This window comes from Salvia splendens, chromosome 1, assembly GCF_004379255.2.
Source record: "Salvia splendens isolate huo1 chromosome 1, SspV2, whole genome shotgun sequence".
NCBI classification, from domain to species: domain Eukaryota; kingdom Viridiplantae; phylum Streptophyta; class Magnoliopsida; order Lamiales; family Lamiaceae; genus Salvia; species Salvia splendens.
In genome coordinates, this window is record NC_056032.1 from 17,832,419 (window position 1) to 17,859,403 (window position 26,985).

The 26,985-nt window shown below is 36.8% G+C and overlaps 3 protein-coding genes, 1 long non-coding RNA gene and 1 other non-coding gene across 8 annotated transcripts; 2 read left to right on the top strand and 3 right to left on the bottom strand.

Moving 5' to 3' along the window:
• Nucleotides 1–1,444: 1,444 nt before the first annotated feature.
• On the top strand, nt 1,445–6,685 carry LOC121744592 (solute carrier family 35 member F1-like). Of its 2 annotated transcripts, none has more exons than XM_042138190.1 (11): nt 1,445–1,682; nt 3,649–3,743; nt 4,002–4,059; nt 4,295–4,489; nt 4,577–4,653; nt 4,970–5,052; nt 5,141–5,192; nt 5,436–5,504; nt 5,649–5,735; nt 5,831–5,892; nt 6,319–6,685. In XM_042138190.1, the coding sequence occupies exons 1-11, from the start codon at nt 1,550–1,552 to the stop codon at nt 6,497–6,499; spliced, it is 1,092 nt and encodes a 363-aa protein (XP_041994124.1). In that variant the 5' UTR covers nt 1,445–1,549; the 3' UTR covers nt 6,500–6,685. The 2 variants fall into 2 exon arrangements, with proteins under 2 accessions (XP_041994124.1, XP_041994131.1); XM_042138197.1 differs by lacking the exon at nt 1,445–1,682 and adding an exon at nt 2,729–3,393.
• Nucleotides 6,686–8,978: 2,293 nt separating this feature from the next.
• Nucleotides 8,979–10,832, top strand: LOC121811038 (serine/threonine-protein phosphatase 7 long form homolog). Its single transcript, XM_042211834.1, has 5 exons — nt 8,979–9,352; nt 9,420–9,507; nt 9,586–10,029; nt 10,113–10,311; nt 10,606–10,832. Exons 1-5 carry the CDS (start codon nt 8,979–8,981, stop codon nt 10,830–10,832), a joined length of 1,332 nt encoding a protein of 443 aa, XP_042067768.1.
• Nucleotides 10,833–11,451: 619 nt separating this feature from the next.
• Nucleotides 11,452–14,641, bottom strand: LOC121744651. The gene is made up of 3 exons (XR_006038648.1): nt 14,459–14,641; nt 11,695–14,303; nt 11,452–11,614 (listed from the first exon to the last, which is right to left on the bottom strand). It is a non-coding gene; the product is annotated as an uncharacterized LOC121744651 (long non-coding RNA).
• A 360-nt stretch (nt 14,642–15,001) lies between these two features.
• On the bottom strand, nt 15,002–19,461 carry LOC121744568 (uncharacterized protein At3g49140-like). 3 transcript variants are annotated; one of them, XM_042138158.1, is made up of 13 exons: nt 19,359–19,461; nt 19,215–19,267; nt 18,356–18,479; nt 17,668–17,884; nt 17,435–17,537; nt 17,272–17,336; nt 16,784–16,900; nt 16,594–16,692; nt 16,338–16,491; nt 16,003–16,112; nt 15,646–15,795; nt 15,425–15,520; nt 15,002–15,321 (listed from the first exon to the last, which is right to left on the bottom strand). In XM_042138158.1, exons 2-13 carry the CDS (start codon nt 19,261–19,263, stop codon nt 15,214–15,216), a joined length of 1,392 nt encoding a protein of 463 aa, XP_041994092.1. In that variant the 5' UTR covers nt 19,264–19,267; nt 19,359–19,461; the 3' UTR covers nt 15,002–15,213. The 3 variants fall into 3 exon arrangements, with proteins under 3 accessions (XP_041994092.1, XP_041994107.1, XP_041994097.1); XM_042138173.1 differs by lacking the exon at nt 16,784–16,900; XM_042138163.1 differs by lacking the exon at nt 19,359–19,461 and having other exon boundaries at nt 19,215–19,352.
• A 2,813-nt stretch (nt 19,462–22,274) lies between these two features.
• LOC121758547 lies at nt 22,275–22,381 on the bottom strand. The gene has a single exon (XR_006041506.1). It is a non-coding gene; the product is annotated as a U6 spliceosomal RNA (small nuclear RNA).
• Nucleotides 22,382–26,985: the final 4,604 nt, after the last annotated feature.

Sequence of the window (26,985 nt, forward strand, 5' to 3'; positions counted from 1 at the left end):
CATCATGCAGTTTTTTTTAGAGTATGTGAACGTATCATTTATAGTTTCATTTAGTACTAGTTTCTATCGATTGACGCTTACATGAAGTGAGTACAAATTCATCATCATAGAAGGGTGCGTGGTGGCCTATGATTGATTAATCAGTGCTTCTTCTGTCTGCTATTAGGAGTCCAAGTTTTTCATTTTTGTTCGTCCATCATAGGAGTCCCGGTTAGTTCTTATTATAAATGGTAGGTAGATTCCGCATTTCACTAATTCATTCAACTCATATTTTATTACTATAAAACTAATACTCTCTCTGTCTTACTAAAGATGACTCATTTTTCTTTTTGGTTTGTCCCAATCAAGATGATCAGTTATTAAAAATGGAAATACTTTTATCTTTACTTTATTTTCTATTTTTTACTCTACTGTCTCTCCACTTAACACACGAAATAAAACTACATAAAATGTCGTGCTGCCCAAGGAAGAGATCATCTTTCTTAGGACAGAGAGAGTATAAAAATATGATTCACCTTCCACTAATCTTTTTATTCACTCTCTATAATATTTCTTAAAATCTGTTTCTAGTCAAATTCGACCTTGTATTAGTGGGATGGAGGGATATATTTTATTCTTTGGAATCCATAGGGACCAACATTTTTAGATTTTGTGTCCAAATTAAGTTATTACTAGTTACTACTACTATTTAAAATATAAATTATTATGATTACATCACCTGATAAAATTGCTTAATTAATTTATTCTTTTGGTTCCGTTTTCAAGTAACATACGTTATTTTGTTCACTTTTTCATTGTATTCCATTTTAATAAATCTGTATACCGATCCATTGTCAACTTTCCAGTCACTATATCAAATATCTCAAAGTATCTTACATCCATAATTATACATATTATACTCAATGCCTCCATGTGTTCTTAATGATTTTTCTCTCTTTTTCAATTATACTAGTATTCAGACTCTGAGGTTGCTTCAATATAAAACAGTGAGAGAGAGAAAAAAAAATTAACACGAAAAGTTAGAGGTGTGAAAAACGAGCATTGCGGAGGTTGGTGAAGCTGTTGTTTTCATCCAACAATAACAATAATAATAAGCAAAAGAATAAATTACAATTATGTCTAAAGAAGTTAATAATGAATGGATTATTCCAAAATTAACAACATGAGAGCTTATTACATAACTAAAATATGAGTATTTCATATACACAACCAAAAAAATTATTGTAAAGGAGGATATTGCTTAATAAACTTCCTAGCTAATCTGATTTTTTAAGTGAAAGGATTTGGTTAATATTTAATTATACTCCATAAGCGAATTTTTTTAGTTTGCCGATTGACAAAACGAAAATCGTACATTGTCAACTTCCAATCACTTTCAACTATAGAATAATAATAGTATTCATTTAACATTTCTCTTTTGAAATCATATTAGTAGATGTTTTCAAGGTTTATAGTTCTCTCTCTCTCTTTCTGTTCCAGTATTCTTGAGAAGTGAGAGATGATGATTCGATCTAATAACGACGATTGAAGAGAAAAACAAGAAAATAAAATGAGAGGTATAAAGGAGAATTTGGACAAGAATTGGAGGAAGAATGCATTTTTAAGAGCACTTGGATTGGGACAGCTTCTCTCTCTTCTTATCACTGCCACTGGATTTGCATCTTCTGAATTGGCTAAGAAAGGTCAGATATTTCTCTCACTTTCTTCATTCATATTCATCAAATTATGCATACTTTTGTTTCTTATAGTTTTAATTTATTAATATATTGCTTGAGAAATTGTCTAGTTTTTTATTTTTATTTTTCGAGTAGTATTTCTTTTAGAAAAAATCCTCATTTATGATGGAAAAATTACAATTACAGACTTCAATGATTTCTTATTTGTATACTGGAGTTTTTTTATTTAAACTTAAGTATGATGGATGAGTGATATAGTAGTATTACTTATTTAGTTTTATTCTGTACCAAACTAATTGAAATTGAACACTTAATTAGTATTTTCCATTTTCACTTGAATATATATGAATATGGAGTTATGGACTATAAAATACCGCGAAAAGTTTCCATTCAAAGGCATGAAAGTGCAGGATATTAATGTGCCTAACAGTAACATTTAATCAAATAAAAAAAAGAAAAAATCTAGCCACCCACTATAAGATGTTGTTAGTTAAGGTAAGTCAAAGATGAACAAATTTAGGATAAAGTGTTGTTAGTGATGATAAATAATAGCATAAACATAAATAAAAAAAAGTCACAACCCCTAAAAAGGTCCACATTATGCGGCTTGAGGTCGACGAATCCTGGTGGTATTGCCTCTTTGCTTTTTGACTCCATTATAAAATAATGCCACTATTTTCTAATTTTATTTTACTAACTCGAACAATTATATAACCTTACTAATTACGAATGTCATTAAAATCTTTAACTTATAAAATTCCAACATCATGAATATTATCCATACAATAACATTAGTATTTCAATTTTGATAATTATATTTGAAATGGACAAAATTACTCTTTATGGGTTGAAGGCATTTTTATCTCTAAAAATATTAAAAAGTGAAAACTCACTTTATAGATAAATAAGTCAAATTTCAGGACTATTAAAAAAAATACAAAAAGGGAGGAGACAATTTGCTATTTTTCCAGTTGTGGATGCTATTATTAACACCAACATTGTTCTAAAATCCCTTTCGAAGAGAATATTGATCTCTAATGAATAATAGAGTGAAAAGATGAATTTGTTCCATGAAAAAGGTAGTTGGCTGTGTTTTTCCAAAATTGTGTCTTCAAATGCCGTTTTGATAATAAAATATGAGCTGGACCCAATTTTGTTAAACCTCCTTCACTTATTCGTATTCCAAATCCAACCTAATTAGCGCTAGAACAAGTAAAACAAGAATCTTTGAATCTCTATTTCAATTACAAAATTACAGTGAATAAGCAATTTAAAATCAAAACTTTCTGGTTGGGAACTTTTTCAATTTTCGAAATTGTAATTATTTTTGGAATTGACTGCTTAGAGCAGTAGAGCATCTGGGAATTTGTGACAGCCGTTCAGTTTTTCTACATGAATTTTATCACTGCTGACACCAATCATTGCATCTAATTCTATATAAGTATATGTAATCGAGCTATGTGAATATCAGTTGTTAATGGTTCTGGGCCAATTTTTGGTGCTTTGCTCAGAACCAACCAATCGATCTTTCTTATGTGAAGCAATTACTTCACCTTTTGTGAAAATTCCATAAAATCCTAAGTTTTACATAAGAAAATGGTGGTTAATTGGGATGGTTTTTGGACAAAGAATACACTGGTGGGACTTGGATTAGGACAGTTGCTTTCTCTTTTGCTGACCTCCACCGGATTCTCATCTTCCGAACTTGCCCAAAAAGGTTGCTTCCTGTCTCTCCCCCTTTTATTTTTCAATTTAAAGATAATCATAGTTTTTCCATCTCCATCGATTCTGTTGTTTTCTTCTGAGATTTCTTGGTTTTATGTTGTGGGCTTGAATTAGATCCATTTCCTAGGTATTAGCTGCTGTGCTTTAGCATCATGGATATTTGAAAGTTGTTACTTTTAGCTGTATTTGGAAACATTGGTTGATTTGGCTAATAAATCCGATGCTAACTTTTGTCTCCAAACTCTAGGAATTAATGCTCCAACTTCTCAGTCTTTCTTCAATTATGTGCTCTTGGCTTTGGTGTATGGGAGCATTATGCTCTATAGAAGGCAAGCTCTCAAGGTCAGTTATTCTTAGGCTTTAAGTGCTCTGTTTAAAGATAGTTACATTTCGTTTATCGATTGCTCTTTCTGCTTTGTAATTAATGATGCGTGTGTTGTTCTTGCTGTAAAAATTTCCATGAGTTATTAACTTTTTTAGAAATGTATGGTTGTTTCCAATGGTTGAAAGCTGATTCAAACATGTTTGCATCGTGGTTCGTGGTTATTTAGATAAAATTTCGTCGTTTTACATGTTTTCCGGACTCTTTTCTATAAGCAGGCAAAATGGTATTACTACATCTTGCTCGGAGCAGTTGATGTGGAAGCCAATTTTCTCGGTAAGTATCCATCAAATATGTATTCGTCGTTTGAGATATGTTTCAAGACTAGACATAAAACAACATAACGATCTTAAGCGCTTTGACTGCCTTCAGAACATCCTCGGATGCCACATTGTTAGGTTGGGAGTGGATATACACGCACATCCTTTTCTGTTTCCTCGAACATAATGAATGCATATAATTCCAAGTCATGCTTACTGAAGAATAAATTAAGTACGTTTTGGCGTGACAGTGGTGAAGGCATATCAGTATACATCGATTACAAGCGTTATGCTGCTGGACTGTTGGACGATCCCGTGTGTCCTATTCCTCACCTGGTTCTTTTTGAAGACGAAGTACAGATTCAAGAAGTTGGCGGGTGTCGTAATATGTGTAGCTGGTCTCGTAGTGGTTGTTTTCTCAGATGTTCATTCTGCAGATAGATCAAGTAAGTTGTATTTTCTATACATGTGCTTATATCTCTCATCTTTGCTTAGCCCTTTCGAACTGTGATGATATGCTTATTGTTGTTTAGGTGGTAGCAACCCTATCAAGGGCGATCTGCTTGTTCTCGCTGGGGCCACACTTTACGGTGTAACTAATGTTGGTGAGGTACGTAACTGTCGAGAACTATCTATTTTTATGCTCTTTTGGACCCGTCTGGAATTCAGAAGTCTCTTATTTGTAAATGTGTTTCCTTTTCCTTTCCTTCTCAGGTAAACAATGTTCATTGTTTGTCTAATTCTTCAATCCTCAAATCGTTACGGAATTCATATTTGTTTTGTCCTATTTCTTCTCCTTTGTATTTTGCTGTATCTCTTCCCTTTATTTTACTGTTTTCAGCTGCCAATTTGTGATTCTTCAGTTGATATTCTTAGATCTTTCTTTGTTTGCGGAGGTTAAATTCTTGCGTCATTGTTGTATGCAGGAATATTTTGTTAAAAGTGCCGACAGGGTCGAGCTTATGGCTTTCTTGGGGTTTTTTGGTGCAATTATCAGTGCGATCCAAATGTATTATTATTTCCATTCATTGCACTTCTTTATTTCAGGGCTTCTATGTACTGATTTTTACTGCAATTTCCTTGACAATGTGCTGCAGTGTCATACTCGAACGTGATGAACTCCGATCTATTCACTGGACGGCAGGAGCGGTACTTCTCCCAATCCCCTCGAACATAGCTGAAGATTGCTAATTTGCTACCTTGCATAATACAGCCAACGAAAAATAGTTGCTTGAAAATCGGATCGAAAGTTATTTTTGTTTTGATAAACATAAACCAAATAAGCTCTCTTTGTGGTTTTATATGATTTGGCGATCCTCGTGCTACTGCTATAATAAGCAATAATTTCCATTCTAAATCAAACTAATATCATTGTTTTTTTTTCTGTTACAGACATTTCCTTTTGTCGGATTCTCTGTTGCGATGTTTCTGTTTTACTCTGGAGTCCCCATCTTACTAAAGGTAATGTAATATGGTTTACTATTAGGTAATTCTGTACGGTCGGTTAAAACAGTCTCCGATCTTGAACTTTCTATGCCTCATCTTTGAAATGATCTGATAAACAATATTTCTGATGAATAATCTCTTCCAACTTTTAATATGCAGATAAGTGGATCAACAATGCTTAATTTGTCACTCCTAACCTCCGATATGTGGGCAGTTCTGATTCGTATCTTCGCTTACCAGGAAAAGGTGTGGAAGAAGCTAGTGATTGAAAAAAGAAGGCTGATTATTTATGCTCATTCTGCTCCCTGTGATTTATTTTGAAATCCATTTTTCCCCTCTAGGTCGATTGGATGTACTTCGTAGCCTTTGCTGCTGTCACGTTAGGCCTCATCGTATATTCAGGGTATGTGTTTTTTTCTCTCTCTCATTGCCCTACATTTGCTCAGTATGAGTCAATAATCGAACGCATGAAAAGCTATCCTAGCCGTTTTTACTTCATCTGCTAGCTGATGTCGTGCGATCCTATTACCGGTGATCACTATTAGCATGAACTCTGGAAGTAGGGGCGATCGTTTCAACTAAACCGTTATTTGTCTTCTGTCTAAAGGCATTGGCTTGGCTTGGCTTATCATTCATCCAGTAGTATAAATAGTTCAACTGCATTATAGCACTAGAACTACATTTGTAATCTTTAGAAATGCGACTATTTTTTTATGGACATTCCAAAATACCAAAGTGAGACTATTTTTCGTGGACTGAGGGAGTATTAATTTTATGTGTCTTGAACTAATTGGTTGTTATAATCATTCCTTTTCCATTGCCATCACAGGGGCAATAAAATCGATCAAAATACTGCTGAGGTGGCGGACGAGGAGGCTGGTGCAGGTTGCTCGGAAAACAGAGACGCAGTTGGGAGCTCGAAAGCTGGACGTGGCTATGGTCGGAAGCAGGATGGTAGTTCGAGTTCCGCGGCCGGAGAAGGCGGTGCAGAAAAATCATGGGTTTCGTAGGGGAGGAGATTGCGATAAGTATAGTTATTCTTAAATGCTTCTATTTGAAAATGATAGAGCATTCTATTGTTGTTGAAGGGAAGTAGATTATGATTCCTAATTATTTGTCTTCAATAGATGAACTAATTTGGTCGCTCCTTTGTCTAATGGTTTTAAGTTAATAGCTATTGGTATTCTAAGTTGAAATTGTTGCACAAGTTAACCTAATTAGGTCGAATTATCGAAAGCATATTCGCATGTGTAAATTATTTTAAGGGGATTTGATGATTTTAGTAAACTTTTCCTTTTTTTTTTTTCTATATTCAATTTTATTATTTTTCTAGACTTGCACCTGTTTTTAAAAAGAAAAATAAGTAGATAGCATTGTGTTTTTTAGTTATGTGTTTTTTCAATTGTAAAAGTTAGATCAACTTATAAAATATATAGTAGTAATTTTGATTTAACATTTAGCAATTGTTTTAATCTTATTTCATTTAATCAATTCTATTTGAATATTTTAAGTTTTATCATTCGATGTTCACTCAGGCGATTTACTCTTCACTCTTCACTAAGTTTTTATCTAAACAACAGTTCATAAAATTGATATAAGTAGAAACTATAGAAACAAGATTTGATAAGTTGAAAACGATTTGATAAAATTAACACTTTATTAATCACGAATTAAAAACATTCTGTATTTACGATGTTGAACTAATCATAATTTCTTTACTATTTGAATTTCTCTCACACAATATCAATATCAAGAGATCTCTCCAAAATACTTCATTTCAAAAACTCAATTTTAGTTTTTCTAACTTGTTGAACCTCTGCCTTGTCCACGCCTTGTTGCATGGGCCGTGCCTCTTCTCGTGCTCGTGCATGGGCCGTGCGTCTTTCTCGCCATCGCCTGTCCTCCGCACGACCCGTGTTGGGCGGCCATCAATGTCCTCAATAAATAAATCATTTGTACGCGCGTTAAACACTTTTTCCGCTAGTCTCAATAAATAAATCAAAAAGAAACAATTTATTTTCGGGTTTTTTCTTTTTTTGTTCTAGGATGCAGATAACATTCCTCGGTTGTACTTGACTTTTTTTTTATTCCGAGTTTGGGAGAGACGCATGACCCTCATGCGTCTCTTTTTAATGAAACGCATGACAATTATGCGTCTTTAAAGGAGACGCATGAGGGTCATGCGTCTTTAAAGGAGACGCATGAGGGTCATGCGTCTCTTAATTTTTCCGAATTTTTTTAAACGACGCATAACCGTCATGCGCCACAGGCAAAGACGCATAAGCGTCATGCGTCGGTTATTTTATTTTATTTTATTAGACGACGCATGAGCGTCATGCGTCTTAGGGAGAGACGCATGAGGCTCATGCGTCTCTAAATCGCATAAATCAGATGAGGGAGAGGCAGTAGCCTCATTCAGACGCGGCAGAAAGGGAGAAAGGCGATTTTCGGCCGATTTTCATTGTCAATTCCGGCAAGTTCGACGATTTCCCCACGTATTCCGGTAAGCTTCCTTCAATCTTTCAACATTCCTCCCTTATTTGGTGTTAATTTGCATATTTTGTGTAGATTTCTCTCAATTTTGTAATTTAGGGTTTATAACAAATTGCTCAATTTTAGCCGATGTTTTGTTGTTTTGTTAATTGTAATGGATATTATTGGTGAAATTCATTCTATTGTATAGTTTTTGACCAATTAAGAGGAGGATCGAAAATGGATAGCGCTCATTTTGCATGTTTTTCTTGTGTGTTTTTGCTACAATTAGTTTTGTTCCTTTGTCGCCCACATATGTTACTATTTGATTTCATTAAGTTATATTATCTTGTGATATGTTTAATGGATGGTTTTAATAGATTAATCGAATTTGGAAAATATACTACTATGTTAAATCTTGAAGCCATGTGCATATAAGTGGATCATATATAGAGAGCTATACTAAACAAGATGATCTATCTTATTTAGAATGTGTGATATTTGTATTGTAAATGAGAGTTTGTAATTGTTGTTTTCTGAATACGTACTTAGATTAGATGGAGACTTCAAGTTCAAGCGGACAATTATTATATGGACCCGAAGACCCGTCCGTGCTATATATGCACAAACATCACATTTCAAATAAACTAATGAAAGAGGGCACAACACAAGTATTTAAAGTCCGAAGGACAGAAAGTAAGACTTGGGACGTCGACATTCATGAGGATGTTAGGTATTGGCTTGACGCCTTTGGGTTCAAAGGCGTGATGGATTGTGGGAGATCGATGAAGGTCGACAATGAGCTGATCACGGCTTTGATTGAGCGTTGGAGGCCTGAGACGCACACTTTCCATCGCCCGATCGGAGAGACGACGATTACCTTGGAAGATGCTCAAGCCATTTGGGGCTTGAGGGCGTGACTATCATGTCGGCTATCCAGATTGGACTAGCAAGTGCCGCGATTTGTTGGGATGGATACCGGATACATCCACAGAGACAAAGCAAGGCGGTTTGCTGATGACCGCGCTGATCAATCAGACGAGGATACCTCTGGGTGATGATCTATCTACGTACGTATACATCCAAAGGGCACGTATCCATGCCCTAATTTTGTTAGGAGGTCTCATTCTACCAGACACCACGGGGTGTAAGGTTCCATTTATGTGGTTGAATGCGCTTGAGAATCCGGAAGAGGTGAAGAATATTAGTTGGGGAAGTGCGGCTTTGTCCTACCTTTATCATTATCTGTGCGGGGCTTCCATGGATAAGAGGAAAGAGTTGGGCGGGCCTATGATCCTCCTGCAGCTATGGGCGTGGGAAAGAATGCCCACATTGAGGCTTGCGTTCATAGGATCAGTCGTGCACGAGCCATATACACCATGTGGCGCTAGGTATATATCTAAATTTTTATTTATTTATGCATCTTGGGTTATTTTCTGACATCAATTTTATGTATAGGTGGAAAGGAACAACGCAGATAGGAAATGCTCCTAGACACTCGGTTGAGCATTACCGTGACCAAATATCTCTGATTAGACCTGGACAAGTGAATATTATTTCAATTTAGACTTCATTTATGAATTTATTATGGAGTTAATTTGGCGTTTGCATTGCTGTTTTGTAGTTTATCTGGACGCCATACGCACATTGCATACTGCCTGAGTACTGTAGTGATGTGAATGGATGCTCTTTGTGCGAAACCTACTTGGTGTGTTGGACCTATGTCGAGGAACATGAGGCTGGACGAGTGCGGCGACAGTTCAATCGGTATCAGGATATACCTCAATATGTTGACAGGATGCTAAAGAATGCCGATCATTTCAGAAAAAATGACCGGCGTGGTAAGAAGGGCAACAACTGGGAAAACACACACCAGTTCTACATTGGGGAGTGGGGCCTGAGGTATGAACGGTTCCAGGCAATCGACGACGCCCCGATGTCCATGAATATTCCCATGAGCCCGAGGTATATGGCGTGGTACAACAAGATTACAGTGACGTACCTGACCCAGCCTGGGGTACAACCAACTGCTGGGATGAACGAGTCGGCTTGTTCGATGAGATTATTTGTAAGTTTGTTATATTAAACTATATGCTTTTGTGTGTTATAGATTGTTTCGTATTGATATTTGTATCATTTTTCTTTGTCTAGGTTGAGGGTTTTCAGCAGGTTTTCCATTTAACTATTGAAGACGAAATGGACCCACGGATGCGCCAGATTCGAGAAATTGCTAGGCATGTCCTCCAATCTACGAACAACGCCGATGCAATGGAGTACCCGACTTCTCAACATCAAGATGTGGTCAATCCTTATCAACCAGAAGTAGTTCCACGGCGTCGTGGGGTGCCTGGTGTTCGGACTGGGGGACACAGCTTCACAAAGCAGTTTAGGATGTCGTAGCCGCATCCCGATTATGTAGTACCAGAGTCGCTGAATCTAGAGCATGACCCACCCCAGTGGTCTTCATACCCGGCGCATGAGTCTCAGTCACAGTGGGACCGTCCCCTGTATTCTCCAAGCCAGCCTGAGCCCGATTGGAATCGTCGCCCATACTCACAAAGCCAAGATATGCCGCAATGGAGTGGAGCCCGAGCGTCGGTCGATTCTTTCTTCCAGAATTATTAGTTCGTGCCTCCTGTACAAGTTGAAGAAGAAGATGATGATGAAGTAGAAGACGAAAATGACAACATAGCGGAGGAAAATGAGGAAGAAGACGTTGTTCAGAGCATCCATGTCCAACCTCGACCAGCTGCGGAGGGTTCATCACGCGGCGGGGTTGGGAAGATAATGAGCAAAGTGTACAAGAGATTGTCATCGAGGAAGAATAAGGGGATTGAACCGTCGAAATACACTCCATCGTCGTATAAGTAGCGACTTTCATCTTCAAGGAACAGGTATGTTTATTATGCTTATTTCAAATATAAGTATGCATACTGTAGCGACTTTCTGTTGGCCTCTTTAAAAGGCCAACAGAAAATTTGATCTGATCATTTGTGATTTTACCCCATTCTTTGAAATGCTCCTTTTTTCAGGTTAAGCCTCAAGCTATAAATGATCCCACACCAAATTCTGGAGAAGAGTTGTAGTAGCATTATTTATTGACACGAAATGATCTCTTAATTAATGTCACGATAATGTTAAAACAGACTTAATTTGGTAACGGCTTTATTTAGTTTAATTTCTTATAGTTGAATAAATATGAGTGCATATTAATAAAATCGTACACTAAATATATTTGGTAGTATATTTCAATGTATTAATCTTTTAGGCATCGAAGAAGAACATTTTCTCAATTTTGTTTTGAGTGGATTTTGGTTGGAGAATAAGGTAGAGAAACGTGGACAGTGGATCTCATGAATATCTCAATAACCTTAATTAGTACTCCCTATATTAAAGAATATGTCGAAATTATAATTTAAAACATGTTTAGCTATTTGAGGAATCTGTAGACAGCAGTAGCTATTATGCATATTATGGAAACGTGAAGAAATCGATAGTCATGTAGAGTGGCAGATACACAGAAGAAATTACAAGGAACATTTCATCAGCAGAATTGTAGCAAAACAAAACCGTCTAATTGGTGTCAGATAGAAGAAATTACAATTCATCAAAATAATATTGTTCTCCTGCTAATTCATCTTCGTCTCCAGCTCCTAAACAAAATAAAAAAAAATAGGAATTTATCTTCTTATTCCTTTCACACAAACAGACAAAAATTGAGAAGAAAAAATACCTGCACTACAGATGTCAACAATTTCTTCAGGAAGCTCCTACATAACACGACCGACTGTGCAATTTCTTCGGTCATGACCCTCTACGCCGCAATTCCCGCACTTGCGGGGAGCTCTCGGTTCATCTTCCTCCGGACATCCATTTGATTAGGAATCCTCCGTGTTCTGCCTCGTCCGCGCTTTCGAGGAAGCAACTGCTCAGGGGTGATACGCAATTTCCATCCAGGTTTTGTCCAATAGTCTTCGTGTCTTGGTGCTTGAAATGAGCCACCATAGTACTGTGCTTCCCATGTAACTTTGTGGTTGTGTTTATCAATGAGTTCAAACATAGAGTTACCTCTATCTCTGGCAACGGCGCACGCATGTGAACAAGGAACTCTCCACATCTGCCACTTCCCTCAACTGCACTTTGAATCCATAAACTCGACGTCTTGTCTGTTATTGCCCTTTGCCTGTCCCTTTTCGACACGTGGACGACTTAGAATTTGGTAATGACCTAGTTCTCTGGCAAGTACTGAACAGTAATGCAGTTGCCCCTTCGCATCATTCGCAGCAAGTTTGTCCCTCGCCCACGAGGTCAACCGACCTTCGGTATGTTGTATTTATGTCTTTCTATCTGCCCACCATTGCACTGTTCTCCAAAATGTCAGATCAACCAAAGCTCTAATTGGCAACTCTCTTATACCTCTCAACACGTTGTTGTAGCTCTCTGACATGTTTGTTGAGGGCACCCCCCATCTCAGTTCATCATCGTAACAAAGAGACCAGTTTTCTTTTTTGGCTTTGTTAAGCTCGTGTATCGCAACAAGACTTTCCTCCCGTAGTGCACGTCGCCTTCGCATGTATTTGCGTACTTGAGTTGTGACACCCAATGCCCATACCATGCCTTTCACTCTATCTCCCTTACCCTTAAGTTTCGTCAAGATATTTTTCCTCGCATGGATCAAACAAAATTTGTGGTGACATATCAACGGCTTTTTCCATTCATCAGAACGCATAGCCTTAAGGATTCCTTTATGCCTATCCGAAATGATGCAAACCTCCCTTTGGTATTTCAACACATGAATTCTGACATGATCCAAAACCACTCCCAACTGTCGCTAGTTTCTTCATCAACAACAGCATATGCAATAGACAGACATTTCTTGTTAGCATCAACACCACAAGCAACAAGCAACTTACCTTCAAACCTTCCTCGAAGGTGAGTCCCGTCTATTGTTAAAACTGGTTGACACTCTTGGAAAGCATGTATAGCATGCCAAAGTGCTCAGAAAACGTAATAGAAGACTTTATTACGACCCTGGCTCAACAACTCGTTATGCCTCCACTCAACGATTGTGCCTGGATTCCTAGACTACAGTTCAAGCATGTAGCTTGGCAAATCCCTAAATGACTCCTCCCATCCACCAAATACAATCTCTAAAGTCCTTCTCCGTGCATACCATGCCTTCTTATAACTGATTACCACATGAAATTTGTCATGAACAAAATTTCTTACGACTGCGGCTTTGAACTCGGCATTTTTTAGCAACTGATGGCGAGTACACAAAGCAATCATTGGTGATGAAAAGTTAGCATGTCCTCTATCATTACGATGGCCTTCACAACTATGGCGTCCCACCCACTTCCTAATCTCCCACATATCATCATGGCCATTTGTGTAACAGAAACTTCACACCGACATTCATTCGCTTTTTCAGCGTCGGTCTTGCTGATAATAGCTATCCCATCTTCTGTCCTCCCTGCTGGATATTTGCATACGGCATGCCACCTTCTTAATTTGCTCTCAACCACCCTAAATTGTCGGTGTTGCCTCAGACTCCACATGGTAATAGCAGTCTTCACATGCAGCTTGCTATCAAATTTTGTTCCCGCATTAATCCGATACGAGTGTTCTTCATCCCAGTACATAGTACTGCGTTCATTACCAACTTCAGGTACCTCAGAAGGACCACTCGGCGGTCTGCGAAAATATTTCAACCCACTGTGAACGTATTCTGGAAGTGGCTGTTCACCTTGCACGACGGGTTTACACACTACCTCCTCATCACTAGAAAGATCACATTAATCATCACTTAAAATATCATCAGATGATGATGACGACAATGGTTGATCAAGGTCTCCTCGTACAACATGAACATCAATATGCTCTTGAACATTCTCTTGAGTATTCAATCCAACATCTACAGCATCTGCAACATCTGTTTGCTCATTCATACCGCAATCAATGCTCATAGGTTCAACCCTCGTAGATGATCCAACACCATAATCAACAACTGGTAGGATTAAGGCATTTCCAATAGACGCATACTCAACAAATAATTCAATATGACGAGTATAATTTAAAGCCTCATTGAACATAAACATCACACTGCCATCACTGTCAACCCTAGTGCATATATACCTCGCGGTACCCAAGAAACAATGATGGAGTGTTGATTTGAATCTATCTTTATCTTAGCATATATCATTGCAACTAATTCGGAAAATGAAACACACGAATTCAATACGATGGAGGCTCTCGCACGAGGTGGATCATAACCAATGCACACTTGAGGAAGTTGAACTATTCTACCATCCCAATATAAACTCATGAATACTGGCATGATTTCTGCAAATATATATATAAACCACCAACAATTAGAGACAATTTTTTTTCTATAAACCCTAATCTAGTAAGTTTAAAATAAATTTATCAAAAACCCTAATAATATGCAAATAAACTACAAATAATGGAGGAATGTTGAAAGATTGAAGGAAACTTACCGGAATATAACGGAATGTGGCCAAGAAATCGCCTTTCTCCCTTTCTGCCGCGTCTGAATGAGGCTACTGCCTCTCCCTCGTCTGATTTATGCGATTTAGAGACGCATGAGCCTCATGCGTCTTAGGGGCGATTTAGAGACGCATGAGCCTCATGCGTCTCTCCCTAAGACGCATGACGCTCAAGCGTCGTCTGATAAAATAAAATAAAAATAGCGACGCATGACGCTTATGCGTCTTTGCCTGTGACGCATGACGGTTATGCGTCGTTAAAAAAAATTCGAAAAAATTAAGAGATGCATGACCCTCATGCGTCTCCCTTAAAGACGCATAATCGTCATGCGTTTCATTAAAAAGAGACGCATAAGGGTCATGCGTCTCTCCCAAACTCGGAATAAAAAAAAAGTCCAATACAACCGAGGAATGTTATCTGCATCCTAGAACAAAAAAAGAAAAAACCCATTTATTTTCTGGTTTAACATTCCTAATACCTCTTTCAAAACCGAACTTAGAAAATATGAAGTGCACACTATTACCAAATTGGAGTAAAAACAAATCAATTCAGACATTTATTTTGTATCATGTCAGTGTATGTACAGCATTATTGAGATTAGTATCCAAGAAAAATTGTACAAGCATAAGTAACAAGAATTAAGATTACATAGACTCTTCAAACCAAAATATGTTAATTAATAAGCTTTTGCATCAGCTTTATTCCAGCCTCAAAATTGAAAACTAAAATAAATAAGTACCATGTATTAATATGGATCATCTCTAGGTTTATCTAGAGTCTTTAGCTTTTTTCGCCTCGCCCTCGGAAACAAGAGCTGCTGAATCTGTTTATCTGCAGCACACTCTGAGGTCGCCTACACAACAAGAAACGGAGAAAATCAATGTCGTTGCAATGGGGTAATTTGATCTATCTGTTCATAAGAGATGCCTCATGGGACAAGAATCTGCTTAACTGACCCGGGTTTTGAAGGAGAAACGATGTGTCCGTACTTCTGTTCCTGAATACACTCTAACATCCATGCCAAGGCTGTCAACTCCAATTAGATTTGCACCCTACGAAACAGCAAGTCGTTAGACAATCTGAGTTTGTTATGTACACCATCGTCTCTACAACTCCCTTGGTTCTGTAAATATAAATGATTTTAGGAGCAATAGTTGTTGGTATGTACGGCACTAACCTCAACGTGTAGCCCTTTCTTTTTGCAGAGTGCTTTAAGAGCAACACTGCACCTTTTTCCAGTCTGAACAAATCGCTCAAGAATTGATGGGTTTGAGTGCACAAGAATGTCAGGCTCGGCATACTGAAAATCCTGAATACCAATCATTGACTGCAAAAGAACCGTGACAGAAGTCAGAAATCAATGTCATACCACTCAAGTATGCTCTTTCCACGCTGATAACAAAAACAAGAATTGATTCTAAACTAAGGCTAAAGTGAATTGAGAGTGAATAAAAACTCATAACCAATCCTCATCATAATCCGGACACTTACTGCTCTTTCATCTCTAAAACTTCATTTCTACACATATACATACCTGAATCCCGTAGACCGAGAATAGTTCAATCTTTGCGATATCCAATCTATAGATGGTTGATCTACCGCATCTTCCATCATCCTTTGTACTGTAGCTCATGATATCTCCATCTGACAAAACCAGCTTCAGAGAAATCAAAAGGCGGAATAAAGCTGGCGAACTAACTATGAAACATCAAAATGAGATATGAAATAAAAAGATCAGAATAAGGCGAGACAGAAATAAAGTGCACTTGTTGTAACATAATCATATTAAGTCCAACAACGGGATTAGAGGAAAAGAAAAGAAGGGCTAGATCCGACGGGATTGAGAAATACACTACACGGATCAGTTACCTTTGCAGTCTGAGGTGTCACTATCACTTTCTTCATCATGGAAGAGACGTCGGAGGTAAAACTCTTCATCTATGAACGTAGGCTTGAGAAACCCCCATACAGCAACACCATTTGATGGGCGATCCATCTTTTTAGTATGTTCAACATTAATAGCCTACAATGGTGAAGGAACAACCGAAAAAATGGTTTTAATATATAAATAACAGATCTTAAAAGTACCTGAAACATTTTGTGTTGTAGTATTAAATTGAACAACCTTTGACAAGCACTTGGCAAAGTAAACTGGATGCGTCCAGTTGGAATTCTCAGACATCCCCCAATCATTCCAAATGCCAGCCTTATTAGGTTCATCTACCTGGTTTAGAAAAAACGTATGTTGTCTAAAAGAGTGGAATAGCGAACCAGAGGACAAATATTAAAATTTGTGCGATAGAACTTTTTCTCACTTCAAAGTAGTCATCAGCAAATAAATCATCATCTCCACTATCAAAGTCCAAGATATCATCTAAAAGATCCATTTTCCTGCTCTCGTAGTATGAGATGTCCATTCCAATTAAAGCGGTCTAAGGGCATACAAATTGATATATTGTCAGGACATAATATAAACAGAAGAGGGGGTTTTTTCAAATGCATTTGATTAAGATATGTTTATACTTCGTGAAAATGGACAAACCCCTTTAATTTCCAGAAATCAATTGGAATTTCAGTAATGACAGTGTGACATCAGTAAATATTTCTGATTGAACTTTCATCAAATTCTCTCTTCATCTCCATATTAAGAAGTGATAAAACTCTATATCTTTCAAAAGAATAAAACAATTGACAATAGTGAATTATGGTTTCAACACAAAAAAGAGTAATATCGTCTACAGTTTCCCAACTAAGAGAAATATGGGAAAAGGAATAAAGCTAAAGTGCAGCATTAAAATCTCACCACAGGATTACTAGCTCCATGATCTTGCAAGATGTTTTGACTGTCATGAACCTCAACAAATATATCTGAAGATAAGTGGAAAGCATTTTGAAGAAATGACTGTAGGTATAAAAAAAGCAGCATATTAAAAGATTGTCAGACTCTATAAATGGGAGAGCCAAACCTCCAAAGTCATCGATAACATAGTCGAATTCAGCCCATGAGATTTGTTCATGTGGCTCATAGTGCACACTACTAGGGAATATCAACAATGCCTTGCTGTTAGCCTAAGCAAAGAACCAAAATTACATGATATAATACAAGATCCTGACTAAATAAATGAGCATGTACATGTTACAATTATAACACAGGATATCTAACTTGAAGCTTAAATATATCATATATTAATGGGAAAACCTCGACGGCAGTCCTGGCAATTTCAGCAGATGTAGGCATTGCATCACGAGCACGCCCATTATCTCTCAACTCCTCAAGTGGATGATAACCGGTAGCATAACTAGACGAGTCAGGGACTGAATCTGAATAATCAGCAGCTACTGAAACTTGTGAAACACAAATATCACGCCCCTGAAGTGACCAGTGAAACTGAGCACTCCCAAAGAGATGTTCCCTTCTGAAGCAGAAAAGTTCAGTTGTTTCATCAGAACTAAATCCAAAGGAGGAATCAACAAAGATGGAAACAGTGAAAACTTCTATGTTTCTTCAATTAATAGCAGGGAAGAATTATCATTGTTATGTTACCTGTCCCATTAGTTGGCAAGTCCATAAGACTATCTTACAAATTCAGTAAGCATATACCCCGATCTCTACTCTTACAAAGTAAACCAGGAGTTGTCATGAATTTTTTCACTATAGTATTGTATTTTTTCTAGTTTTTAAAGTAGTTGGCAATTGACATTCTAACATCACACTTACATTCCTAAAAACAATTTGAATTCCAAACCCTCTTATTCCCGTAGCAGTTCAACTTTTATTTAAAAAGGAGAAAGCAGCAGAAGTAATATTACAGAAGCAGGGCACACTTGTGCACAGAGTGTAAACAGGTGAAGATGGTGGCAACTGAAGAAATGTAACAAGTCTGCACCTCAAGCCTGAATACTGCGAAACTCGTTGAAGCTCAAACGGTGTCTTAATCGAACTGCAAGATAATCCATGTGACACTGAGCAGATCATGGGTTCAACATGACATCTTAGGCAGTTGGAGCATCCTAGATGAGGGAAATGCAGTAAGAATCAAGAAAATGATGATTCAGAAGCCATTGAAAGATTCACATATTAACGACATACTAACGATGAAATCGTAGAAGCATCAAATCCACCTTGAAGAACTCAATGAAGTTACAGATCAACAGTATTACATGCCAAATACTCATTTCTATTTTGTTTTACCACTCCATACGTTCCGTCCATAGTAGTGGAGTCATTTTGCCATTTTGGTACGTTCCATAGTAGTGAAGTCATTTCCCAACACATTTCTTGTCACTTACTTTACTCTCTCTTCATCTCTCAACCTTTTTCATTTCCTACTTTATTCTTTATTTACTTAACTCACTTAGCATAATTTTTTTCTTGGGTGCCGAAAAGAAAAGCCTCTACTTTTTATCTTTTCCCCTCATTGATTAATAATGCATAGCTCGATTAAGGGCATGGACAATAAGTAACAGAAACAATCAGGCATTTCTTTCCACCAACCAATCACAGATTTAGTCTATACCTATGCCTCACAATTAGGAAAGGGCGACAGGGAACTGAGCCATCACGAATTTAGCCTTAATTGAAAACTTCAACATTTTTTAATTCAAATAAAAAGGCAATTGCTTTAATTTCTCGAAAGGGAAAAGAAAAAGGAAGAAACTTGGCGATGAGATAAGAAGAGCGAAAAAGGGCAAGAAATTAGTAAAAACAGAATTGGGAAAAGATGAATTGAGGTAGAGTAGAATTACCAAGCGAGAAAGAAGATGAGGATGGTGGTGGTGTAGTTGAAACCAGCATCGATCTATTGATAATTTGATGAGAGGAGAGTTATAGCAGCCGCAAATTGTTAAATAGAATGGGGCAGGCGTATGTTGGAGACGTCGCTGTCTTACCTTGTTTGTCACTTCTAACTTGCAATTACTTCCACTGACTGTTGCTGCTGCAATTACATAAGATAGCTTTAATGGCCCAGTTCCGTGTGTGTTTGTGTGAGAGAGATAAAGCAAGACCTTTGACTTGCACGTGTCTAATCTTGATAAATAGTTTTGGTTTAAAAAGAAAAAAAATATAGGAAATAAAGTTTCCTTTTAAGTGTTTCAATGTATAGATATTTGTTTTGTGCACTCATACATTTCACACATTCATTCACACTTCCTTATTTCATTATTCATTCCATCGTTCATTTTCATATCCAAAACTTCAAATTTCTGTTTCAATGGATTCTAAAGAACTAACTTGATTTTGTCTTGGAAGTCATGGAGTCAACCTACATAAACTCAACTTCGATATACACAACAGCAATTCGGTCCACCTTCCCACCCAAATGATTCTCAAGCTGGGCATACCTCCTCTCCGAGAATTGGTTCGCCGTCAGCTCCCTAACTCTTAGATGGACCGGAGGCACCAAAAACTGAAGCTCGCATAGCATGTTTAGTGGAAGATACCAAAAGTATATTCAAGTGATATATCGATATTTTTGAAAATCCAGTTGTTGTCAACTCCTAAGAGCATCCGCAGCGGTGGCGGTTGGCGCCACCGCCGTCCGTGCCAGCGGCAAGGCGAAGGACCGCCACCGCTGCAACCGCGCCGCTGGCACGGCGCTGCTCGATGTATCGAGCACGTCCGTGCCAGCGGACGCACACGTGGCGGTCTCTGATTCGCCAACGGCATAGCCGTTGGTTTCAAACATTTTTTTATTTTTTTTTTAAAAAAATCGGATTTTTATTAAAAAAATCGATAAAAAATAAAAAAAAAAAATTTCACTTCCCCAAAAAATTATATGCGTAGTCTTCCTCGGGTTATATTAGCCAATAATTATGTAATTTTTAATTTTTAGGAGTTTAATTATGTAATTTTTAATTTTTAGTATTTTAATTATGTAATTTTTAATTTTTAGGATTTTAATTATGTCTTTTTATTTTATTTGTAATTTGTTATTTTTATTGTGGTTTTTTAATGAATTTTAGTATTATGAAAATGTTTTTGTGTAATTAAATTTTATATTAATTGTGCTCGTCCTTGCGAAAGAGCACAGTTGTGGGTGTTGTGCTCTTGCCAGAGAGCAGACATGAATAGTACCGCCCGGGCCCACAACCGTGCCGCTGGTAAGAGCACGGTTGTGGATGCTCTAATATGTAACAATGTTCTGAAGCCACAAGATTGAGATGTGAAATGGAATAGGCCTAGATTGATCTTATTTATTGTAATAGACCCCAATTAAGCATGTTTGTAAACCCATGCCCGGCTCAGACTTAGGCCCGCAAGGAGCCACCCAGACCTAGGACTAGACCACCAGAGGCCAATAATTACTATAGTAAACTCTTCTTACAAAATATATAAAAAATGTCCCTATGAAATGTTAGACTTGTGACATTCAAGTTTATTTTGACTTAAGCACTTATCTATATAAGTTGTTTTGAATTTTATCTGACATAAACTTATACATAAAAATAGTCCAAAATCCAATGCATTTCAACCCACTTATCAAGAGAGCCTGACTCACTTCTGACATGACCCTACTTAGTCTCAATCCAAGCAACCCTTGCTAGCCATGGCGTGGGTTGAGCATTAGACAAGCATGCCTAAGAGTAAATGCAACACTGTTGCAAGTGATGTCGAACATTGTGACCGCAAGTGAGGCTGGACCACATGGAGTTGTGTGTGGTCGGTCTTATGCGGTTGCGTTGCACGTAAAGGGAATGGTGCAACACCAGTCGATGAGGTGCCAAAATCTGGCATAGGGCGTGGTCCGACAGAAAGTGTAGTTGCGTTGTGGTCCGCATTTTGCACTATACTTAAAACTTTAAAAATATTTTTTATTTATAAAAACAAATCATTATAAAATATTATAGATATACATTTTAATTAATATTATTAAAAATTAATAAAGTGTTAAGAACTAATCAAATTTAAAGTTAGAATCATAAAATTAATAAAATATACTCCCTTCGCCTCACATTAGGAGTTGCAGTTGTCCATTTAGTTCGTCTCACATTAGGAGTATCAGTTCACTTTTTCCAAAATGGTAATAGGCCCTACATTTCATTAACCCAATTCACTCACATTTTATTGTAAAACGTGGGTTAAAAAAGGATCAACATTCATTCCACTATCTTTTTTCACCTACTTTCATTTACATTTCTTAAAAAACTAGTGTCAGATTCATTTGAGACTCCTAATGTGGAACATAGGGAGCATATTTTAAAAATGACTTAATGGTTCCTTTAGACCATTTTCAAACATACACCAAACCGCCTTGATTGCGGCTGAAATGCTGGCCGCCACGAGGAGCTTAGGGCTGCATTGTAGCCCTCATGGCATCCGCATTCGATTAAAATACCTTTTTGTTTATTTTTATATTATTTTTTTAAATACCCAATTCCATCTATAAATACTTCTTTTTCCTTTTCATTTTCACATCCAACTTATACAGTTATCTATTTTTATAATTTTTTTTTATTATTTTTCATAATTTTTTTGCATTTAAATTATTATATTTTCTTCTATGAGTATTTATTATCTATGTCAATCAATATGACTTTCAATTAAAATTTAATTATTTAAGTAACTAAAAGTCACACCAAAAATGAAGGCTGAAAATGAGACTAAAACTGGGACGGAGCGACCTAGAGTTGTCAATTGGGTCGGGCCAGCTAGGCCAGCTCTGCCCCAGTCAGACCCATCAGTTAAACGAAGCGGACTGGGCTGGGCTAGGCTCATTGATTGAAATGTGCTCCAATTGGGCCATTTTATAAACCAAGGCTCAGGTCCATTAGAGGCCCACATTATATAATTAGTTTTTTAATATAATTAATAATTTATATTTCTCTATTTATTCATGTCATCTTGTGTGTAAGACATGTTAATCTTCTCTATATCGTTCCAATTTATTGGATGTTTTCGAATGGACTCAAACACTAATAGTCTAATATGACGTATTCAAAACTCAATATTTGATGAATAATTATAGAATTTTTTCAATATGTTAGTTAGTTCATATATTTCTAGTTTTAAAAATACAACATTTACTCATATGCCAGATCTACTAACAAAAGTAACAATATTGATTCATCCTTTAGTTTTTTTTTTTTTTTTTAGGAGGATCGACGATGGTTCCCCATCTACCCTCCGATGTGACTCGGACCCCCGACCTAACAGTTGGAGGTGAAGCGTCTTACCCAGTAGGTGCGCTTCGTTGTCATTCTGGGCCCACAGGCCCAAAGAGAAATTAATCCCCAAATCTGCACTTCCTAGGATTCGAACCTGCGACCTCCTAGGAAGTGAAAGCTCCCTGATATCAACTCCCAAGCCACTAGAGCAGCTTGGTTGGATTGATTCATCCTTTAGTTATGCATTTACTTTTTAGAAAGAACATGAAAAATGATGTTAATACAAAGTCTGTAAATGAACTTAAACACATTATTTAAATTTAGATTTCGTGTAAACGGGATATAAACACATTATTTTTGCATATACTCCCTCAGTCCCACAATAAGAGTCACATTTTGTCATTTCAGTCTGTCCCACAATAAGTGTCATATTTCAATTTTACTATAAAAGATAAGTAGGTCACACAATCCACTAACTCATTTCACTCAAATTATATTATAAAACCAATACAAAAAGTGAACCCCATATTCCACTAATTTTTCAACCCATTATTCTTTACTTTTCTTAAAACTCGTATCCATACCAATATGACTCCTATTGTGGGACGAGAGAGTAATATTTTTAGCCTCTCTTTGAAATACATAAATAAAAAATTTAGATAAAGCCCAGCCCAAGCTGCCCACTTGTCAAGTGCGCATGGGCTGGACTGGGCCTGACAAAATTAATAAAAGCCCAGCTCTGCCCACCTTAGATATGAGCTTGACCGGGCTAGATCTCAATATAGGCAGGCCTCGACAGGTCTAGGCCGGCTCTGCCCACTTGACAACTCTAGATCAGCTTGCATCTGAAATGAGAAAAGCTGAATTGGTGCTAGATTTTTCAGAGTGCATTATAAATACTTTTATGTAGCAAAGATACAACAATAGGCCATGAATTTACGTTATTATCTGATCTATTATACCACTCTACAATAAAAGGAAATCAAACTACTCATTTGTCCCATTAAAAATAAAACATATTCCTTTTTGAATTGTCCCATTAAAAATAAAAATACTTTTTAAAATGAAAACAACTTTCTCTTCATTATCTCATAAAATAATACTCCTCCGTCCCAACTAAGTTGAGTCGTATTCCTTTTTGCGACGTCCCAACAAAGTTGAGTCATTTCCCTTTTTGACAAAAAACAAAACATACAATCACTCTTACTTTATTTCATCATCTACATTACTCTCCTCTTTATCTCTCCTATTTTTTTCTCTTTCCTATTTTATTTTACTTTCATTTAATCTATTCAACACAATTTCTTAATTTTCGTGCCTAAAAGTTTTGTACCAACTTAGTTGACGGAGGGGGTACTACATAAAATTTTATACCGATTTCCAAATATTTCATATTTAATGGGACGGAGTGGGTATTTTGGATAGTGCCTACCCCTACTGATACCTCGATAAATTATACTCCCTCCGTCCGCAAAATGTTGTCCATGTTTGACCCAGCGCGGGTTTTAAGAAATGTGAAGAAAAATTAGTAGAAAAAGTTAGTGGAATGTAAGCCCCACTTTTATACTCCCCCCGTATTAAAAAAATAGAAACATTTGAAACGACACGGATTTTAATGCACAATTGGTAAAGTAAGAGAGAAAAAAAAAGAGTAAAGTAAGAGAGATGAAGAGAAAAAGTAGTGAGAGTAGAGTTAGTGGATTGTGAGATCCATGTCCTAAAATGAAAAGATTCTAAAGTTTCTATTTTTAAGGAACGACCAAAAAATAGAAATAGTTACTATTTTTAAAAAACGAAAGGAGTATATTAATTTTATAATAGAATGTGACTGTAATGAGCTGTGAAAAATAGGGTCTATTTAACAAAAATGGAAAAAAAGGTAAAATGGACAATATTTTACGGACATACTGAAATGGAAAAACTGGATGACATTTCAGGCCTTCAGGGCATGGCAGAGGGAGTAGTAATATAGATTAGGTCGAGCAGGCGACCAAATTTATATGCATGATTTTCATACGTAAGTAACTCCAAGAACTTTCCAAAAAGCTTGAAGTTGGACCCACTAGCTGCACAGGTGCGACTTCTATTCCATCATTAATCTATTTAGGGAAACAAACAAAATTTGTTGAAACCGCGTGTAGTTTGACGATTTATGAAACTAAATTTTGCAGATTTGCAAACATCGGATATAATTAAAAAATAACTCAAATTAAAATCACAACATCATTTTCTACCGTATGCGACCACGTAGCACTTATAAGCAACAAATAGCACTTATAAGCAACAAAACAATATTATTAAGTAACAAAATTAGTGAATGACATTGATTGATTTTCGTGGATTGCATAAAAGACTATTTATGTTGCATTAAATGTAGTTTATTTTGCATTGTAGACTAAAATGCAAAATAAACTGCATTTAATGCAACATAAAATAGTCTTTTATGCAATTTGCAGAAATCCGTCAATGTTATTCATTAACTTTGTTGCTTAACTATATTGTTTTGTTGCTTATAAGTGCCACGTGACAGCATATGGTTGGAAGGATGTTGTGATTCTAAGAGTGAAAAAATACCAGTGCTCCCCTATGAAAGAATTTATAAAATGATGATATTTAGATAACGAAACTCAACCCCCCCCCCCCCAATTTTTTTTAACAAAATTCATAAAACAAAATTTCCGAAACTCACCCCCCAATTTTTTTTAACAAAATTCATAAAACAAAATTTCCGAATAATACTTATATTTTTAAATTATAAAATTTATAAAATGATGATATTCATATACAAAATTCATTCTCCCTGCCAAAAAAATAATTAAATTCATGAAGAAAAATTTTCGAATAATACTTTTATATATTTTTAAAAATAATTAATTTTTAATTAAATATCAATCATTCAATTTTGTTGCAAATTAGGCTTGTTTTTTTAATGTTTCAGTTAAGTATTTTCTTTGTCATTTTTTGCCATAAGTGAGACGTTTTTTTGGGCACAAGATTTAAGAAAAATAATATTTATTGGGTTAACTGAAAAGAGATTAAAATGGGACGGCTGAATAAATATACAACTGAGTTATAGTGGAACGAAGAGAAATTGAGAGTTTTTCAAGTATATTGTCCTGAATGTTTGTTCATAGCTAAATATCCCTACGATCCCCAAAATATCTATTGTTGGACATTATGTGGACCATTATTGGTGTGGACTTATGTATTAATTGAATTGGGCTGGCCTGATTTAATTAATTGGTTAGGCCCAAACCCTTGGTGAGTTTGGCCCGTTTTGTGGCTGGCCTGTTACTTACCTGATGTAGCCGATGGCTGCCACGTAGCAGCTCTACGCGGATCGAGCATTTGGGCTGTAGGATTGATGAATGTGTTTGTTATGAGTCTGTTTGACTCCTTTCTTTCTCATTCATTCATCAGACTCTCTCTCTCTCTCTTGCGATAACTCTCCACATTCTCTCTACTCTCTCTCTGATTTTCCGACATTGTTTGCCAGTCATCTTCTCCGATCTCTTTGTTCCACCGATGATTCTCAGTTCTAGAGAGGTTCATCGGTTTAGTTCTTGAGTTAGGCGACTTCTTCGGTGTCATTCTCAAATCTAGGGTTAGGTCTAACTCTTGTGTTGGATCTAGTTGTGATTGGAGATACTCTTGAGGGTTCTTGTGTTGTGAAGCGGTGTTCCAAGAGATTCGTGTTGATCCGTGTGTTGAGTAGGCTGCGTTGGCTGGTAGTCGGTGAAACTGAGGTTTCTGGCCACTGTGTTCAACAATGCTCATCTTATGACTGTTGGTTGAAGCTGTGGGGAGGTCCTTGGCCTGGTGTAGTCGCCGTTGCGACATGAGCCATATCCTGTTGCTTGAGACTCTGTCTTCAATTATTCTGAATTGATTTAGATCCTTAGGGATCTAATGCTTAGTGTCACTAACAATTCTACTTAGTGTGCATGTACATAATCGAATGAAGCTTGGAAGTGCAATCTGGTAGAAGACTGACTTGTAGCTAGGGTTTTCGATTTGTATTGGTTGTACTTAGATTATTTGTAATCTTGGTTCTACTTTTGTACTCGGCTTGTACCTCTGAGATTAGCCTTCTCAAATCAATATCAATAAAAGAGGTCCCGGTAATTAGTGAATCCCGCATGGTTTGATCCCTACATCTATAACAACCCTCTTCTGATCTACATAATTAGGAGAAGAAAAGGATGATGAGAAGAAGAAGATGAGGGGAAGAAATGATACATATCTCCTTAATTGCCGGGGCATACGTGACAGATAGGGAGGAACTCTTCTGGACTTGATAAAGTGTGTCTGAGATCACTTCGAGTTGTTTTTCTGTGTGTGTGTGCCTGATGTACTTGCTCCTGTGTGTTTTGTATATCGAAAATCTCTGCATATATGTTCCTAGTGGACT

Excerpts from the sequence above, each read along its gene's own strand:
- LOC121811038 (XM_042211834.1), top strand. The coding sequence starts at position 8,979 with ATGACCGCGCTGATCAATCAGACGAGGATACCTCTGGGTGATGATCTA. Across the intron at positions 9,508-9,585 it reads CTCTGATTAGACCTGGACAA|TTTATCTGGACGCCATACGC; the intron begins GTGAATATTATT and ends GCTGTTTTGTAG. Across the intron at positions 10,312-10,605 it reads ACGGCGTCGTGGGGTGCCTG|TTGAAGAAGAAGATGATGAT; the intron begins GTGTTCGGACTG and ends CTCCTGTACAAG.
- LOC121744592 (XM_042138190.1), top strand. The coding sequence starts at position 1,550 with ATGAGAGGTATAAAGGAGAATTTGGACAAGAATTGGAGGAAGAATGCA. Across the intron at positions 4,654-4,969 it reads GTGTAACTAATGTTGGTGAG|GAATATTTTGTTAAAAGTGC; the intron begins GTACGTAACTGT and ends TGTTGTATGCAG. Across the intron at positions 5,053-5,140 it reads ATTATCAGTGCGATCCAAAT|TGTCATACTCGAACGTGATG; the intron begins GTATTATTATTT and ends AATGTGCTGCAG.
- LOC121744568 (XM_042138158.1), bottom strand. The coding sequence starts at position 19,263 with ATGCTGGTTTCAACTACACCACCACCATCCTCATCTTCTTTCTCGCTT. Across the intron at positions 18,480-19,214 it reads CTCATCTTCTTTCTCGCTTG|GATGCTCCAACTGCCTAAGA; the intron begins GTAATTCTACTC and ends TCCCTCATCTAG. Across the intron at positions 16,492-16,593 it reads TTGCCAAGTGCTTGTCAAAG|GCTATTAATGTTGAACATAC; the intron begins GTTGTTCAATTT and ends TCACCATTGTAG.